General features: G+C 45.2%; 1 protein-coding gene across 6 annotated transcripts in view; it reads left to right on the forward strand.

Moving 5' to 3' along the window:
- Positions 1–15,215, forward strand: part of NPHP4 (nephrocystin 4) — a 103,832-nt gene that overhangs the window by 12,986 nt on the left and 75,631 nt on the right. For all 6 annotated transcript variants that reach the window (XM_019541171.1, XM_019541170.1, XM_019541174.1 and 3 more), the window contains exons 4-7: positions 1,081–1,233; positions 8,401–8,573; positions 9,187–9,251; positions 12,391–12,546. In XM_019541171.1, the coding sequence (XP_019396716.1) occupies positions 1,081–1,233; positions 8,401–8,573; positions 9,187–9,251; positions 12,391–12,546 (547 nt within the window). The remainder of the gene's footprint in view (positions 1–1,080; positions 1,234–8,400; positions 8,574–9,186; positions 9,252–12,390; positions 12,547–15,215) is intronic.

The raw sequence follows: 15,215 nt of genomic DNA on the forward strand, positions 1-15,215 counted from the left end.
ATAAAAGAGGTCTTCCCAAACCCAGCCATCCTAGCCTTTAAACAAGCACTGAACCTCACTAATCTCATCACCAGTAGCAAACTTTCTATGGGCCCAAACACACAAATGGATCCAGACCATACTGGGACAAGAAATATAAAACCTGACAACACATCTCCACCACTCCCACAATAGCTACATCCTATAACAGAACCATTGCCATTCCTGGATATTACACCTGCACCTACAGAAATGAAATACATCTCTTCCAGTGCACTATATGCCCTGATGGAAAATATGTGGGAGAAACCAAACAACAACTGTGTACCAGAATAAATGAACACTGAACATCCATCAAAGACAAAAATACCCAATTACCTGTAGGTGCACACTTCTCAGAAGACAACCAGTCTCTCTCCAGTCTCTCAGTTCTAATCCTTAAAGGGAATTTACAAGACACCTTTTGTAGATGAGCCTATGAACTTCACTTGATAAATCTACTGGATACAAAAAATCATGGGCTAAATATAGGTATTGTATTTATAGCACATTATAACTTGCCTGCCATCTGATGATTGCAGGTAACCTGTGTGCATTTTACCAGCTACATTCTATCACCTAGTCAACATTCCTCCCTTCCCCCCCAGCTACCTGTCTCACACATATTGTTTCCCCTTGCCTCTGATCTTCACTGCCACGCATTTGCATTTTCACAGCCCTGCATTTTGCATATTGGTTTCTATTCCAACCAAAAGAACACACAACAACAGCAGACTCTTCCTATGCCCGAAGAAGGGTGTTTTTGCCTGAAAGTTTGCAGTGAACACTTTTTCTAACTATTTAGTTGGTCTAATAAAATATATCACATTTATCCAAAGAACCTTGTCTGGCTACTGAAGAGAAATAGTCAAAAGAAAATGTCCTTCTCTTCTTTTTGAGAACACACTTGGTTTTTTGCTATTGTTCATTACAGTCCTTACCATGTTAATATCAATGTTTCTTCATTCTTGATTTTCTTATGGATGCAGCTTCATTTCTGGGTATGTTTGGGACTGGAAACTGCTAAATCTCCCATTTGGTGTGTGTGTTCTTGTATTCCAGAGAGCACTGGAAGGTTTAGCTGGAGCTGAATACCAGCTCCGCATGACCCTCTTTGACATCACATATCGCCATTTCTTTGGGAGAACTTGGAAAAGCAGCAGCAGGCCCCTGAAGGATTTCCCAGGACAGCCACCCAGAGCCAGTTTCAATGAGGTAGGACTCAACCAGAAATCACAGATGAACTCAATATACTCTCTCAGTAGCACAGAGCAATATGAATGAATGTAGATACCTAAAATGCTTGGGACATGAGCTGGATTTAAGCCATAGGTTATGTCAAAGAGACAGCCCATGCTGCAGCCCACTCACTGCTACTGCAATTGTGCTACATGCATTATAACTCCCAGGTGAAACCAACACAGCAGGGGAATCTCCAACATGGCAAAGAAGGATACTCTTGACTAAGCTGGTAGAACCTGCTCCCTGCTTATATATCAGGTAGTGGCATGGGCTCAGAGCAGGCCTTCCATGAACTCTGAAGCTGTACTGGTTATGTTGGGCAGATATCAGAGCAAGTAAATCATGTGTTTCAGAGCATAAGCAGGCCTTTGGTGTCCTGAGATGGCTTGTTTGTGTACGTTAATGTCGATGAAGGGAATGGCAAGCTTGCCTCGTTGCTGGGTATCTGCATCGGTGTGAATTCAGCATATGCCAGATATCTAGTATTGTAACAGCAGAGTTCTATTTAGTCATAAGAAAAGTCACTTGAACATATACATCCCTCTAGATTTAGGAAGACCTGGAGATGAATATCTGACATGAAGTGTTCTAAGCATGACATGAAGCACGGGCATCCAGAGATCAGGCTACTGAATAACCTATTGTAAATAACACCCTGTGCATGCCAATGGCATTGTATAAACTATGAATAATAATAATAGTACTGTATCAGAAGGCTCGTGTCTCTAAATGTTAGAGTATAAAAGGGGTTGCTTTTCTCATAAATCACACAGGAATCTGAAAGGGCTCCTTTGGAGTGTAACATTAATCTGCCAGGTGTCATTGAAACGCTAATGGGAGAGCTCTTCTTCCCTTCACAACATAAATCCCATGCACTTTTATTGATATCACAATAAATGGTTAAGCATCAGCTTCATTTTAGACCAGACTTTGCTTCCTCAGTGCACACAGGAGCTTCTGCTGGTCTCTCCCTGTACTGCTTCCCTAGGATTCAGTAAACAAAGGACAGGTAGGTTGGACTGGAAGGGGAGTTGCTGAACACTCTCTGCCCTCCTTTGTATATGAGGCAAAGGGGAGCGGTCTAAGGCAGAGGAGGACTTTGCAAAATTCATCATGGCTCATTTCTGGTTATGGGTCTGCTTCCCTCGTCTCACCTGCTGTGAATCATAGAGGTTTCCATTCTCAGTATCATTTCTTTTGAGATGAGATGATGGGGTTCAGTTCTATCAGCTTCCATAATTAATACAAGGAGCTGCCTGGGCTACTGCTGGCAGAAGCTGGGAATCTGTAGTTTGTTGCAAGATTCTGTATCAAAATCTCACTTCAAATGAGTAAGTCCTCCGTTTTAACACATAGAAGCCTTGCTGAGCAAGAGAAATTACACCTGGTCCCAGGCAATACAAAAGCACTTTCATCATACAGGATGACCTGAGATTACTGCACAAATTAATGCTTTCCTGGAATACAGCAATTCAGAGTAACTCAGTTATTGTGGAGGCATTTAATGAGCTAAAAGCACATAATGCAGATGATTAATTAGAGAATGCAGTTACTATGAAATGGAATTATTTTGAGGATAAATCCTAAAAGTAGCAAAATGACACGGGGTAGGACACACGTATGTGTTATATGGTAGGTCGGGCTATTTTAAACAACATTGGGTGAAACATTAGGAAACACAGAGGACTCCTTCACTTGTTTAGTTTGTCTAAAAATCAAGCCATCTCTGATGCTGTTTTTTATGGTCTAGTGCTTAAAATGTAGTATGGCCACTATCCCATAGCATCAAGCATTATGCTTGCTAGTCATCTTCTTTCCAGAGGCACTGGGAATCCAGAGCTTTGGTTGCACTCCATGAGAGCTCTGAAAACTTGGTGCTTCTGATTATCAAGCCCTAAGTGTTTGCAGGGTCTAGTCTAGTGATACTCTTTCTCCTGTCTTGCATATTTTTTCTATTAAGACTTCTATGGGCAGTTCATTTATCAGCATTCGGATGCCTTTCATCCTTCTGCTAACTATGCTTTCATTCATTTATTTTTATACATTTAGAACAATAGCAATTTTTATAGAATGATGACGAATTGGATATGACCATAATTTGCCTTAGATGTGGTCCATTAGGATGCAGTTACATCTCAATTGTGTTGAATTAGTTTGAATTCAAATTCAGAAGATAGGTCTTTTGTTAATCCCAAATCTGGGTAACGGATATAACTAATGACTGGAAATTTTTTTGTGTTACGTGTAGTGCTTGAGATGTGACAGCAGAGGGCAGTGTTACTCTAGGAATGAAGAGGGGTTTTGATGACATCTCAGGCATTGCACCTTTTTCTTATTACCTTAACATTCATAATTGATTTAAAAAACAGGATTTTGTACAGTTTTAATCAACTAAAGAAATCCTCTTCTCCATCTTATATATGAGACAAAAGCTTGGGATTTGTGGCACATTTTTACAGGTGTGTATGGAGTAGCAATCTGATTGTCCTACTCTGAATAATTGTTGCATTTGCGCTAAGATAAAAGGGAAGGAGAAAACGGATCCCTGCATTTTGGACACTGAGCTGAACTAAGATTTAGCCTCTGTGTTCCTAAAGCTTCTAATTTTAACTTTTGTTCAATTTAATGATAAATAAACAGTATCAAGGGTACAATTCAGCATAGATTCAAAGCCAAATGCATTTATTTATGAGTATATCAGCAGCATTAGACAAGTTATGTTATTGGCATATGCATTCCTTCCCTGGGTCTTTTAATAATTAATCAACTACTGGAGATTTTTTTTTAACTAAAAAGTGTAACAGAAGCCAACATCATACAGAACTGAAAGCTACATGAACACTGTTATATGCTGCAAATGCTTTTTGTCAAGATAACCATAAAATAAGTAGCATTTACGAACTAAGCATATATCAAATAACAAATTATGCGTACATGTAAGTTATGTGCAAAATAACTAGTATTAACCCAGACTTAATTTTGCAAGCTGTAATATTCAAGCAATTGATTTCACAGCTGTAAAGTTTTCCCCAGAGTAAAGCAAGTGTTATCACATATTCTAGGTACTTTCTAGTTTGGAATAGCAATGCATGCATAACGCAGAATCTTGTGGTTCTAGGTATACTCCACACTAACTCTGAGCAGGAAGACTATAGCTGCACTAAAATCTTGTTAACATTGTGGCCAACATCTTAATTGTTTAATTTTGTCACCTCTCAAATGCTTGGTTTCATGGACCCAGATTTGCCTCACTTTTTGGATTCAGTTTTTCAAGTTTTTAGGAGGGGGGGGCAGGTAGAAGGGCTATGCACCCTCGCATGTTTTTACATCATTTGGTGAGCATGTTTCCCAAATCCAGAAGGACAGGAAGTCTTCAGAGGCCTGGAATTGAGGACTTGGAAGAGAGTGAAGCAAGCTGTAGTAGAAAGATGGGGTGAGCTCTCTGCTGGTGTGAGTTGTTAGTGCTCCACCATCTGAGGACCAGTCCAAAGGGGTTAATTTATTAACTGCAGAGCTCTCTCCAGTGGCCTTCCCCAAGCGGTTACTGTGTTTTTCTGTGTGTAATGAAGACACACAAAAGAAAGTTGTGGGCATAGCAATACAGTGTCACCCAGAGACACTATGGAAGCATCTAGACTAGAGATCCTAGACATGGAAGAAGCCGGGAGCATATTAGTACATCTCTTTGTGATCAGCATAAAGGAAATAGCTGAAACCATAGTAGCTACTAAGGTCACCCAGGGCACTTGTGTTGCAAGAGAAAAAGGAGGAGACAAATGCTACTGCTCTTGTACTTGTCAATCTTACTATAAGTCCTTCTGTAGCTTTGCCCCTCCTCCGCTTCAACATTTCAGCATTCTGTAGTGTCCATCAGTGACTCCATAAACCAAAAGGGCCAGGTTCAGTGCCTGCTCATCACCTCTGACAAATGGGTCTCATGCATTATAAATGAAGGGAAGAAAATGGAAGCTGTCTGGGAAGCTGAACAAATTGCCCATTGTCTTGAGCAGCCTGGGTGACCAGAGGCGGCAGCTGTGGGGTTTTGTTCTTTTGTAGCAGTCTAGTTATTGATTGTCCACGTGGTGTCCTCTGGAAGAGCAGTCTCATTTTTTTGTGTGATTAGTAACAGGCTTAGTGTTCATCTTTGTTTCTTTTCTTAAATTAAAAGCTATATAGACATGTATGATGAGATGCAGAAGGTAAGTAGCATTGCAGGACAAACAGTGTGAAAGGAGAAACTGCTGGTTTGACAGGTCACTAATTAATATTGATAAAGTTTGCCATTTAGGGAGGTTAGGTTGCTTCTTAATACCTCTAATAACAAATTGGAGCAGAATAAAGATTTCTAGAAGGGGATGTGAGCTAATTCATAGCAGGCCATAAGTCTGCACAGAGCTTAAATGAGCTTCTCAGTCAAAACATGTCATTGAGTGCTTATGGTTGATTATGCTAGTCCTGTTGAAAAATGGAAGTATAGCACACGGGCTAAACATCCTGGGCACCTATACATGAGTGCCAAGGCTGCTTCGATATGCTGGAATTACAGGACGTTGCAGCAGACTTGATTAATTGAGTCTGCTGGAGCGCGAGCAGTTGCTGTGCTCCAGCAGCCTTCTGCATCTCGTCTATCAGTGTTCCTGTGCTTAAAAATTGTGGTTGGGGTGCTTGAACTAAAGCTCATTGGGCAAGCTTTAGTTCAAGTGCCCATATTGCCATTTTCAAGCATTGGGATGCTGATACACAAGACATGGCAGTGCCTTAATTAGAGTGGCTCTTGGAGCCTCTCTAATTAAAGCACTGTGTGTGTTTAAGAGCATGTGTAAAAGTGCTCTTTGTATCTTTCTCTGTGTGTACGCATGTGTGCGTAAGACACAGGCTCTGGAATGGAGTTATTTAAATGATTGACAAATTTGATTGTCCTGTCATGGTGCACAACTGTTAAATAGAGATAGTAATGTTGGGCGAGTGAAATACTCCCCCATTCTGTTGCATGCAAGAATCCTTTAGAAGAAATTTGCTGAGTCTGATCTGAAACTTCTAATCATGAAATTCTAATTGGCAAATACAGTTTTTTTGTATCATAGTATATTTTCCCCAAGGAACACTTGCAAACCCTTATTCATAGCCACTGCTGAACTGTCTCAGGAAACCATTAGATACTTTTAGAAGGTGAATGACAGTATTTTCGCTCAGAAACAATAAATGTGCCAGTACCAGCCAGAATGTTAGTGGATGCCAGTTTGCTGGCTACTGGTTTTGGATCCTTCATGGAAGCCAGGCAGTTCCACATCAGCTTTTCAAATGAGGTAGAGTCCAAGCTATGACCAGAAAAGCAGTAGTGCTAATTAGCAAAGGAAGCCTGATCCATGGGCCTAGTGGTACAAGTAGATATCTTTCCACTGATTTTATTGAGTTGTGGGTTAGCCCCCTGGTGTGCATGCACTTGGACTGCATGTCTTTCCCCCTGCCCTTTAGAGATTTGGGTCTTGGCTTTCCCATGGCACAGGTTTTACTGTTGCTTACAAGGAGCAAAGGAATCCCCCATGGTTTAGTGGCAGAATCCTTGTATACTGCACAGGAGTCCTGGGTTCAATTCCTGGATGCTTATACAGCTACAGCCATGGAGGTACCAAATATCTGGACTCAGTCTGGCCTTTGGATTCTGTCTGAGTGGCCTAAATGTAGGGATGGAAGGTCTAGGCAGCCTCCACTTCTCCAAAAAAACCCAACTCCTGCCTAGGCATATGCATTGAAGGTCTGGGTGACGTCTCATGGATACACCATGATCCAGAAGGTTCAATGGTTGCCAAACAAGGAGCAACTCCAAATTTACATGGGGATGAAGTAGATGAGAATCAGTTTACACTTCTGTGGGGTAACTTCTGAGCTCTTGGCCCCATGAGGTAATTGCTCCTTACTGTTTTCCCTGGCATTTTTATCCAGTGTTCCAGGCAGTTGAAGTATAACAATCTCAAGGTGACCTTTAATTGGGAAGATTATTGCTGCTTTATAGCAGAAATGAAAGGAGGGGACTGTGTTATTAAAGCTGTTATTAGCATTTAAGGAGATGGTGGTAAACTTAGTTTTACAACTGGTCTACTTTAACAGCTTCCTGATCCTTTGCAAACCAAAGCATTATTCTCTCTCAGTCCAGCCACCTGTCAGCAGTTAGCAGGCATTATTTCATCATTTTGCAATAAAAGATAATAGAATAACGATTTATTTCCCCAGGATGATGTTTTAATGTCTCTCTCTGTTATCCCTTCCTGACAGTCTATGATTACAGTAAATGTTGTCTCTGTGACACCATGATAATGACTCCTTAATAGAAAGATTAACCTGGCTTAAATAATGTCACTCCTTGCCCCCTCCTTGCTTCCCTGGACCTCTTGCTTCATATCATACTCTCAATCTTTGTGGATTACTCCCTTCTGCTTCAGTGCAGATGGAGGCCATAAGAGACCTTCCTGCTTGCCAGTCGCTTTGCTTTTCCCAGCCTAGAGCATGTTGTGGTAACATAGGGTCAAATGAAGCATTTGAACCCTGCTTTTATGGAGTCTGCTGCCTGAGAGTAACCAAACCTTATTGGCTAGGGAACCCAGGCCACTTTAACAATGCTTTTCACTCCCTAGGTTTCTGACATTTACTAGCTTTAAACAGACATACAGGGCTAAGCTGAGCCAGCAGGGTCAGAGATAGGATTGGTTCTTGGTGCCATTCCTGAGTGACACTATGCACACTTTGGCAGTAGTAATAATTTCTCTGAGTAAGGACTGCTTTGGACATCTTGCTGTAGCATGAAAATATGGAAAACTTTTCACTGCTATGCAAGGTGTAGCAATCACATTGCTCAGTAGAAGTACCAAGTCCTCTCCTTTAAACAATACAGCCTAGAGATGTAAGCGAGAGGCAGGGAAACTACAGTTAGACAACCTCCCAGACAGGCATCAGGCCTTGTTTGCCACTCTCACTTCTGTGTTTAAAGGGCACTTGGTCTAATTCCAACCACAGACTTCTTTATTCTGGAAGTGTGGAGTTAATGTGGCTGTGCTGGATCTTACATTCCAGCTGTGACATAGGTGTTATCTAGTTACTGTTCCACTGGGGTCTGAGACTGGACATATTCCTTCCTGCCTCCAGACAGTGTATTTTCACACATCCTTAAACCACCCCGGCATCATCATCGTTGTGGAAGTGGTGGCCACAGCTAGAAAGCAAGATGGGACCTATCAGGATCTCTCCTGTGGGTTTGGAATCATGCATCTGTTCAACGCCAAGTCTGAGCCAACAGATGTGGCTGTGAAGGGCAAAGGGTGAGTACCTCCTGCTCTGAGAGGATGTGTGCTGTAGTATCTGCATAGGGGTGGGGTGGGATAAGGTTCTGGGTCGTCACACAGTCATTGCTCTGCAGTGAGGGAGGACGACTGTGGGCATTAGCTTACAACTTCAGCAGATTGGACCTTCAGCTTTAGCACAAGCTTTCTGTGTGACCCTGGGCAAATTAGTCTCTTTGCACCTCCACTTCCACCTAGGCAGTGGGAATACTAGAACTGTTGTGCACCATGGGACATGGGGAGCTAAGGAGAATGGCCCCCATGTAGATTCCCAGCACAGGCTGCTATGCAAGAGACCCTTTGGCTTCATATACATGCATTTTAACCCATTCCCAGTTACACGATAGGCAGGGAACTCTTAACCCTAGATTCAAACATCAAGATCCACCCCCCAGAAAAGTCAGCTCGAACAAGGGACCTGACATCTCAGCAGCCTGCTAAGGGCTCCAAGGGACCTATCTGCTATTAGAGGGGTTAGTAACGCAAAAGGGGTTAGTGAATGCTGTTGAACAGATGCATCCTGGGAAATTCTCACTGTAGGTTGCAGTAATTTGAAACTCCCCATTTGTCTTGCTCTGCTCTTTAATTACAGGCTCAAGCTGTACCATGGGACACCACGAGCATTGCTACATCCACTCCTTCAGGACCCTATAGAAAGTAAGCAGCTAATATCTACCACTGTTTTCTTCCTGTATGCACTGTTGTTAGGTTATTTGCTCATGATGTGGAGCTTGTGCTAGATGCTGTACTAGCTGCTAAAGCTTCTGGGCTGCTCAGGGGAAAATTTTCCTGAGCAGTGGGAGATTCCTCATCTCTCTCCCATGCTTGACTGTAGCAAGTGCTTGTTCCAGGGGTGGCTGCTTGGCCCATGCCAACCTGGCTCCCCTTAGGGCCCTCTTTCCTTTACTTGACCGTCACGCCTTGATGGCTGATAAAAGGGAGGCTGCCCCACGGCTTCCCAAGCCTGGTTTTACTTTTGGACCACAGGTGCTTGTGGTTATTGCCTGAAGGGACAACTTCTTGGTCTCCATCCTTCCCAATACCCACTCCCATGCCTCACTGATGATCTGCCAACACACCTCTCTGCCCTCTGGCAGGCCCCAGGCAATGGAGCTTCCCTCGGTGCACCCTAGTGCCCCCTGGGCACCAGAGTCTCCTGGGCCCCCCCATGCACTAGAGTAGAGCCTCTCTCAATATTCCCCAGTGCCTTCTGGGCATTGGACCCTCTTGATCTCTCCCAGGCACCAGGCCCTCTCCTAAGTACTTACTCCTTCCTGGGCTCAAGCTCTTTCTCTTTCTATGGGCCTGAGGCTATCTCTTCTGAGACCTACTCTGGCCCTGCATTCTGCCCCTCAATGAGCTCTGGTCCCTCTCTCTTGCTGGGCCAGTTGGGACTTCCTAATCTCCACTTCAGTCCCTTCCACAAACACCAGGTGTTATTTACCAGCAGCCCTCTTGTGCCATTGCCTCTGTCCCTGTCTGTTCCAAGGCCTGCATCACCCCTCTTGGGTGCTGGGCCCCTGGCCCCCATCTGTTTCAAGACCTGCCTAGCCCCTCTTGGGCACTGGGCTCCTAGCCCCCTATTCCCAGGCCTATTTGTTCCAAGGCCTGCAGTGCCTCTCTCAGGCACTGGGCCCCTGGCCCTCTGCTGCTCCTCTCCAGGCTATGGGCTCACCCACTCCTGTTCTCAGTCCTATCTGTTTCAAGGCCTGGCTTGTTTCTGGACTCAGTGCTGCTTATCCCAGCTCAGCGATTGTGTCAGGAGCTCCTTTCTCAGTGGCACTCAGGGCTAGATTTCCTGACTCAGCTCAGGCCCTGGGCTTATGGGTCAAGCCTGGCCCTCTGCTACACCTGCCTCTGCCATACCTGCAGGCTGCTTTGCAAGCAGCCCCCTCTCTTGAAGTGACAGGAGCCCCAAACATCCTGTCGCATTGGCTCCACACCACAGTAGCCCCAAAGTAGCAGGTCTCCCTTTGGAGCTCACCTAGACAACTCCTTGATCACCCATAGGGATCAGCTGCAGGTCTCCTTGCATGCTGTATCTGCAGCACTGCCAAGGGAATGGCAATACAGATCTGCAGTGCAGGTCTGTGCTTCCAACATTGGACAGCCGTATCTCGAGAGGAACTGGTGCTAGCCAGCACCAATATTTTAGCTGGAAAGAACCCAGTGGAAAGCACGAATAGTCAAGGAGAAACACAAAGCCATGTGGCAGGAAAACGGAAGAATTCTTCTTCCTTCCCCTGAATAATGAGCCATGTCACATTAAATATCCTGCCAGAACTATAAACATCCCAGCAATTTGATGCACCATGGAGATGTAGCTAATTCCCACTTCTGATGGGTGTTCTGCTAGGTGACCCTAACAGAGCCCAGGGCACAGCTGAGTCAGGCCCAAGCTGAAGGCAGGGAGAGCAGAATGATGGGCCAGGGAGGGAAAAGAGGCTCCTCTCCTGGCCACTGGCAGGACAGCCTGGTCTACCTTTGCTCCAGCTAGATTTCTGCATAGGTCACCTGTAGAAAGGTGTTTACTTTCTAGACTAAGAAAATAAGCCTGGCAGCCCAAGCACCAATTTTTTACTGCAAATCCTGATCCTTCATGCTAAGTGACAGGAATGGGTTTTGTGACTGCTTGATGGTCTTGGTCAATAAAGATGTTTGAGAAGCTAAAGCTGCCAGGCCAGCCATGACAGCCTGTTAGGAAGCTGTCTGTGGTCAGTACATCACTCCCTGCAGAGAATGGCTGTTTGTGTTTATTGCAGTTTAAGAGAAATAAACTGTAGGTGAGTAATGTCCCTGTCCAGGTGCTGAGGGGCCCCATGGAACTATGTGAAGCAGTCAGAGCACGAAGTAGCCAGGAGTTGATTGTTGCTCTAAAAGAAAGCAGCCTTGTTGTCCCAGTTTGTGTAGGTGCTGCTGTTAACTTTCCATAAAGGCTTTCTGTGAATATCAAATGCTGCTTAGCAGCTTGAGAGTGGAGTCTCATTGCTGTTAGCTTTTGAAAACTCATGAGACTCGCTGGGCATCAGGGCACAAAACAGTGACTCCCGCATTTTGGCTTTGGTGAGAAAATGCCCTTCCATCCCAACCCTTCCCCTCAGAACAAGTCATTCCTGTGAGAGAGAGTTGCAGCAGGCTGCCTTCCTGGGAGCATGCCACTTAACTGCAATGATATGCTATTGATTTTCCCCACCTCCTGACTTTTCCACTTGGGATCAAGGAAAGGTGGCAGAGGAAAATTAGGGAAGGTAAATTAAAAATAAATGACCCTGTAGATCTATGGAAGCCAGCTATTGGGATTAAGAATTTTCCTGCTACTGTAAGCAGATGGCACAGAAATCTGACAGTCCAAATCCTGATCTGTGGTGAGTAGGCCTTAGCTGCTAGAAATTCACAGAATTGAGGCACAACCTCAGCAAGAATCACTTAGTTGCAGAACTCCTAGGGAAGGGATTTTCTTCTGAGTTCCTTGCAGTCAGGAGCGAGCATGTAACTCCAGGTGATCCAAGGTTGCTTAGTCACAAGCTTCCACAGTTTGTGCATAGTTTTCATGTCCCCTAACATTGCAGGGTATGGAGATCTGAGACCTGAGAGCTTCTCACTGCAGCTTGGCATGAAAGAGCTCTTAATTAATAATGCCTGTTTGTAGGAAAATGGCTTTTAAACGCAGCTTTTGCATTGTTCATAAACTACCATTCATCGATACCTTTAGGGCATCTGCTTCTCTATCCAGCAGCTGGAGTTTACAGTCTGTCTCTCTGGTTTCAGATAGTGCATAGTTTTTTCTCCTGTTTAGAGAACAAATACATGACTGTGATGGAGAACAGTCACCTTCAGTGTACCCTAAAGTTACACCCACCCCTGGAAGCTGCATATCACCTTTTCCCTGAGAACCTGCTGATGTCCGGACTGCAGAGAATTCCTGGGCTGCTGCCAGCACAAGGAGACACAAGTAAGGGATCCATTTGTTCTGCTTCCTGCTTGTGTAAATCAAGTCACAGGGTTGTGAGATCAGCTTAGCACATGCCAAGCTCTAGTCGTGATTTACCCTCCAGTCTGCCCGCTCCTATATGCGTGGGCTTTTACATAATACCTGCCAGCTTCTGAGTTTTGGAAGAGCCCTTGCCAGAAGACAGTTCCTCTAGTAGTGATTATGCTCAGTGCCCCCAGCTGGCTGTGCTCAGTGCCCCCCTAGACTGGATTTTCCCAAATGTCAAAAGAAAATCTCATCTAGGGATGAACTCTCCCTAGGGAAGTTAGTGCTGCCTGTGGCCAGTTCTCCAAAGGAATGGAGTCCAGCCTAGGCTGGCTTTGTAGACTTGGTCAGTGGTGAAACACATGCAAAATGCAGAGCTGGCTTAGTGACCTACCAAGCCTGTACCTGAGGAGGAAGCCAACCTGCTGGGCTGTCCCTAGTGCAATAGAAATGGGAACTTCGGTGCTATCTACTTGTCTGGATTGGCATTGCCACTTGCACCTACTCAAGCTTGTAGAGCCTAAGTCTGCAGGCTCCCCAGGAAGGGACCTGGCCTTTTGGCCTTCTCAGTCCACCAGTCATTAGGAACAGATGCAAAAGTCTGAATTATACCCCCACCAGTGGTGACTATAATGGGAAGAGAAGAGTTGTCTGACAGTCTCCTGGCTATGGAGTGAGAGTAAGGATGTAGGGAGGAAGAGAGGGGTGTGATGCAGAGAACAAGAAAGGACCCTGAATTCAGGTCTTGGCTTGGGTCGGGGATGGAGCTTCTTTATGAGTGTCTTATCACACAGTGCCAATGCACAGTTAGAGGGCTTGGTTCTGCTGTTCTGACAGCCAAAGGTGAGGGTAGAGCTGTGTCCCACAAAGCCCTTGTCAAGAATCCTGGCAATGGAGGACATAGCTCTGAGCTCGCAGAGCAAACATGAGATCCTGCAAAACCGCAGAGAGCTCTGACATGCTGCAAAGCTGTAATGTCTGTATTTCACAGTCTCCCTTGACTTTTCAGTTAGAGCTGATCAGGAAGAGCTGGCCTGGCTAAATGTCAAGAGCTATGGTTTGGTTTTTGTTTTCCACTGTCCCTTGTCTTGGGTCAGTTGCTGTGAGGATTTCCTCCTCCCTCCCCCACACATGCCTGTACCCCTGGAAGTCCCCTTGTTCAACTGAGGAAATGGTAGGAGCTGCTTTCATCTTTGGGGGCCATAGGAGTATGGTGCCACCCTAAGCTAATGGATCCCCCAGGCACATTGCGAGGTGAGGGCTTCCTGCAGGAGCTTTGTGCCTGTGCTGAGCCTGGCTTGGAATCCCTTGCCTCTGATCCCAATGCCCATCGGCTGCAAAAACTCCACTGAGACCCCAAATGTAAGACCCCTGGGAGATGTGTAGTGAAGGTAATTCAGGCCTGGCCTTTAACCTGCTTCCCTGAGGCCAGAGGAAAAGACAGTGTGCAGCCCTGAACTGGTTTGCCCACTCTTCCATCCTCTGTTGAAATGGGAAAAGTAAAAACTCAGCAATCCCATGGATTGATACAACCATGCGGCTTTTCTGATTAGTAACCATTAATGCAGCAAAGTCAAGGAGGCATGAACATATTTACCAGAATGTGCTATTCAGAATCAGAAACAATCCCATCAACCACCTAAATATTAAGCCGCCCCACTTGGCTGTAGTGTGCCAAGTCATCAGGTGCCACTTCTGTGTATGCATTTGCTGGCAGTTGTCTCATCTGCAGAGAGAGTTCAAGTGTGGGAGCAGGCTGGATAAAGAGCTCGGATGTTGGGCTCATCTCCTCCTTGGTGATTGCTCTGAGATCATGGGACTAGCCCAGAGATGGGTTGTAGAAGTTAAGCATAGGCCCTCTAAAATGAGCCTCTGCCATAAGGCAGTGTTTCCCAACAGTGTGCCACAGCACAGAAGTGTGCCATTAGAGATCAACAGGTGTGCCGCAGAATTTTGCTATGGCAATGAGCTACAGTAGGTATGAGGATGGGGAATGCCTTAACAGGTATGCTGCAGAAAATTTTTATTAATGTCAGTGTGCCTTGGGCTGGAAAAAGTTGGGAAACACTGCCATAAAGGACAGCAGGACTAGTCATCGATGTTGTAGGAGTCTACCAGATATTGCATGCTCAACTAGGTCTCACTTTTCATCAGAAGACCTTAAATCACTTTACAAACACTGTTTGCAAACCCACCAGGAAACAGGCAAATATCACTGTCACTGTCAGACGGGTGACTGGAGGTACTGGGTTTTTCAGAGCATTGCTCAAGATATTGCAGCCAGTCAGTAGAAATTGGAATCCAGTACTCCCCATTCCCCATCCTGTGATTTAACCCACAGACACCTTGAGCACATCCACATGAGCCCACCTGTGCCCCTTGCAGCATATCAAACCCCTTTGAGATGCTGCAAGACTCATGCTGGGAACAAATAAAGTTCCCCATGCTGCATATTTGCAGCTCAGGGGCAAAATTTGCTACCTGAAGACAGGGCTGTCTCTGTGGAGGGCGAACTGGGGTGATTGCTCTAGGCCCTGCATTTTGGGAAGCCCCGCGGAGCTGGGCGGAGCAGCTGTGGGCCCTCTTACGGGGCCTGCCTAGTGCTGGTGACTGCGGTGCTGCCGCCTTCACATCCAGCCACTCAC

Source organism: Crocodylus porosus, unplaced genomic scaffold, assembly GCF_001723895.1.
Source record: "Crocodylus porosus isolate Cpor-Errol unplaced genomic scaffold, CroPor_comp1, whole genome shotgun sequence".
Classification (NCBI taxonomy): Eukaryota; Metazoa; Chordata; order Crocodylia; family Crocodylidae; genus Crocodylus; species Crocodylus porosus.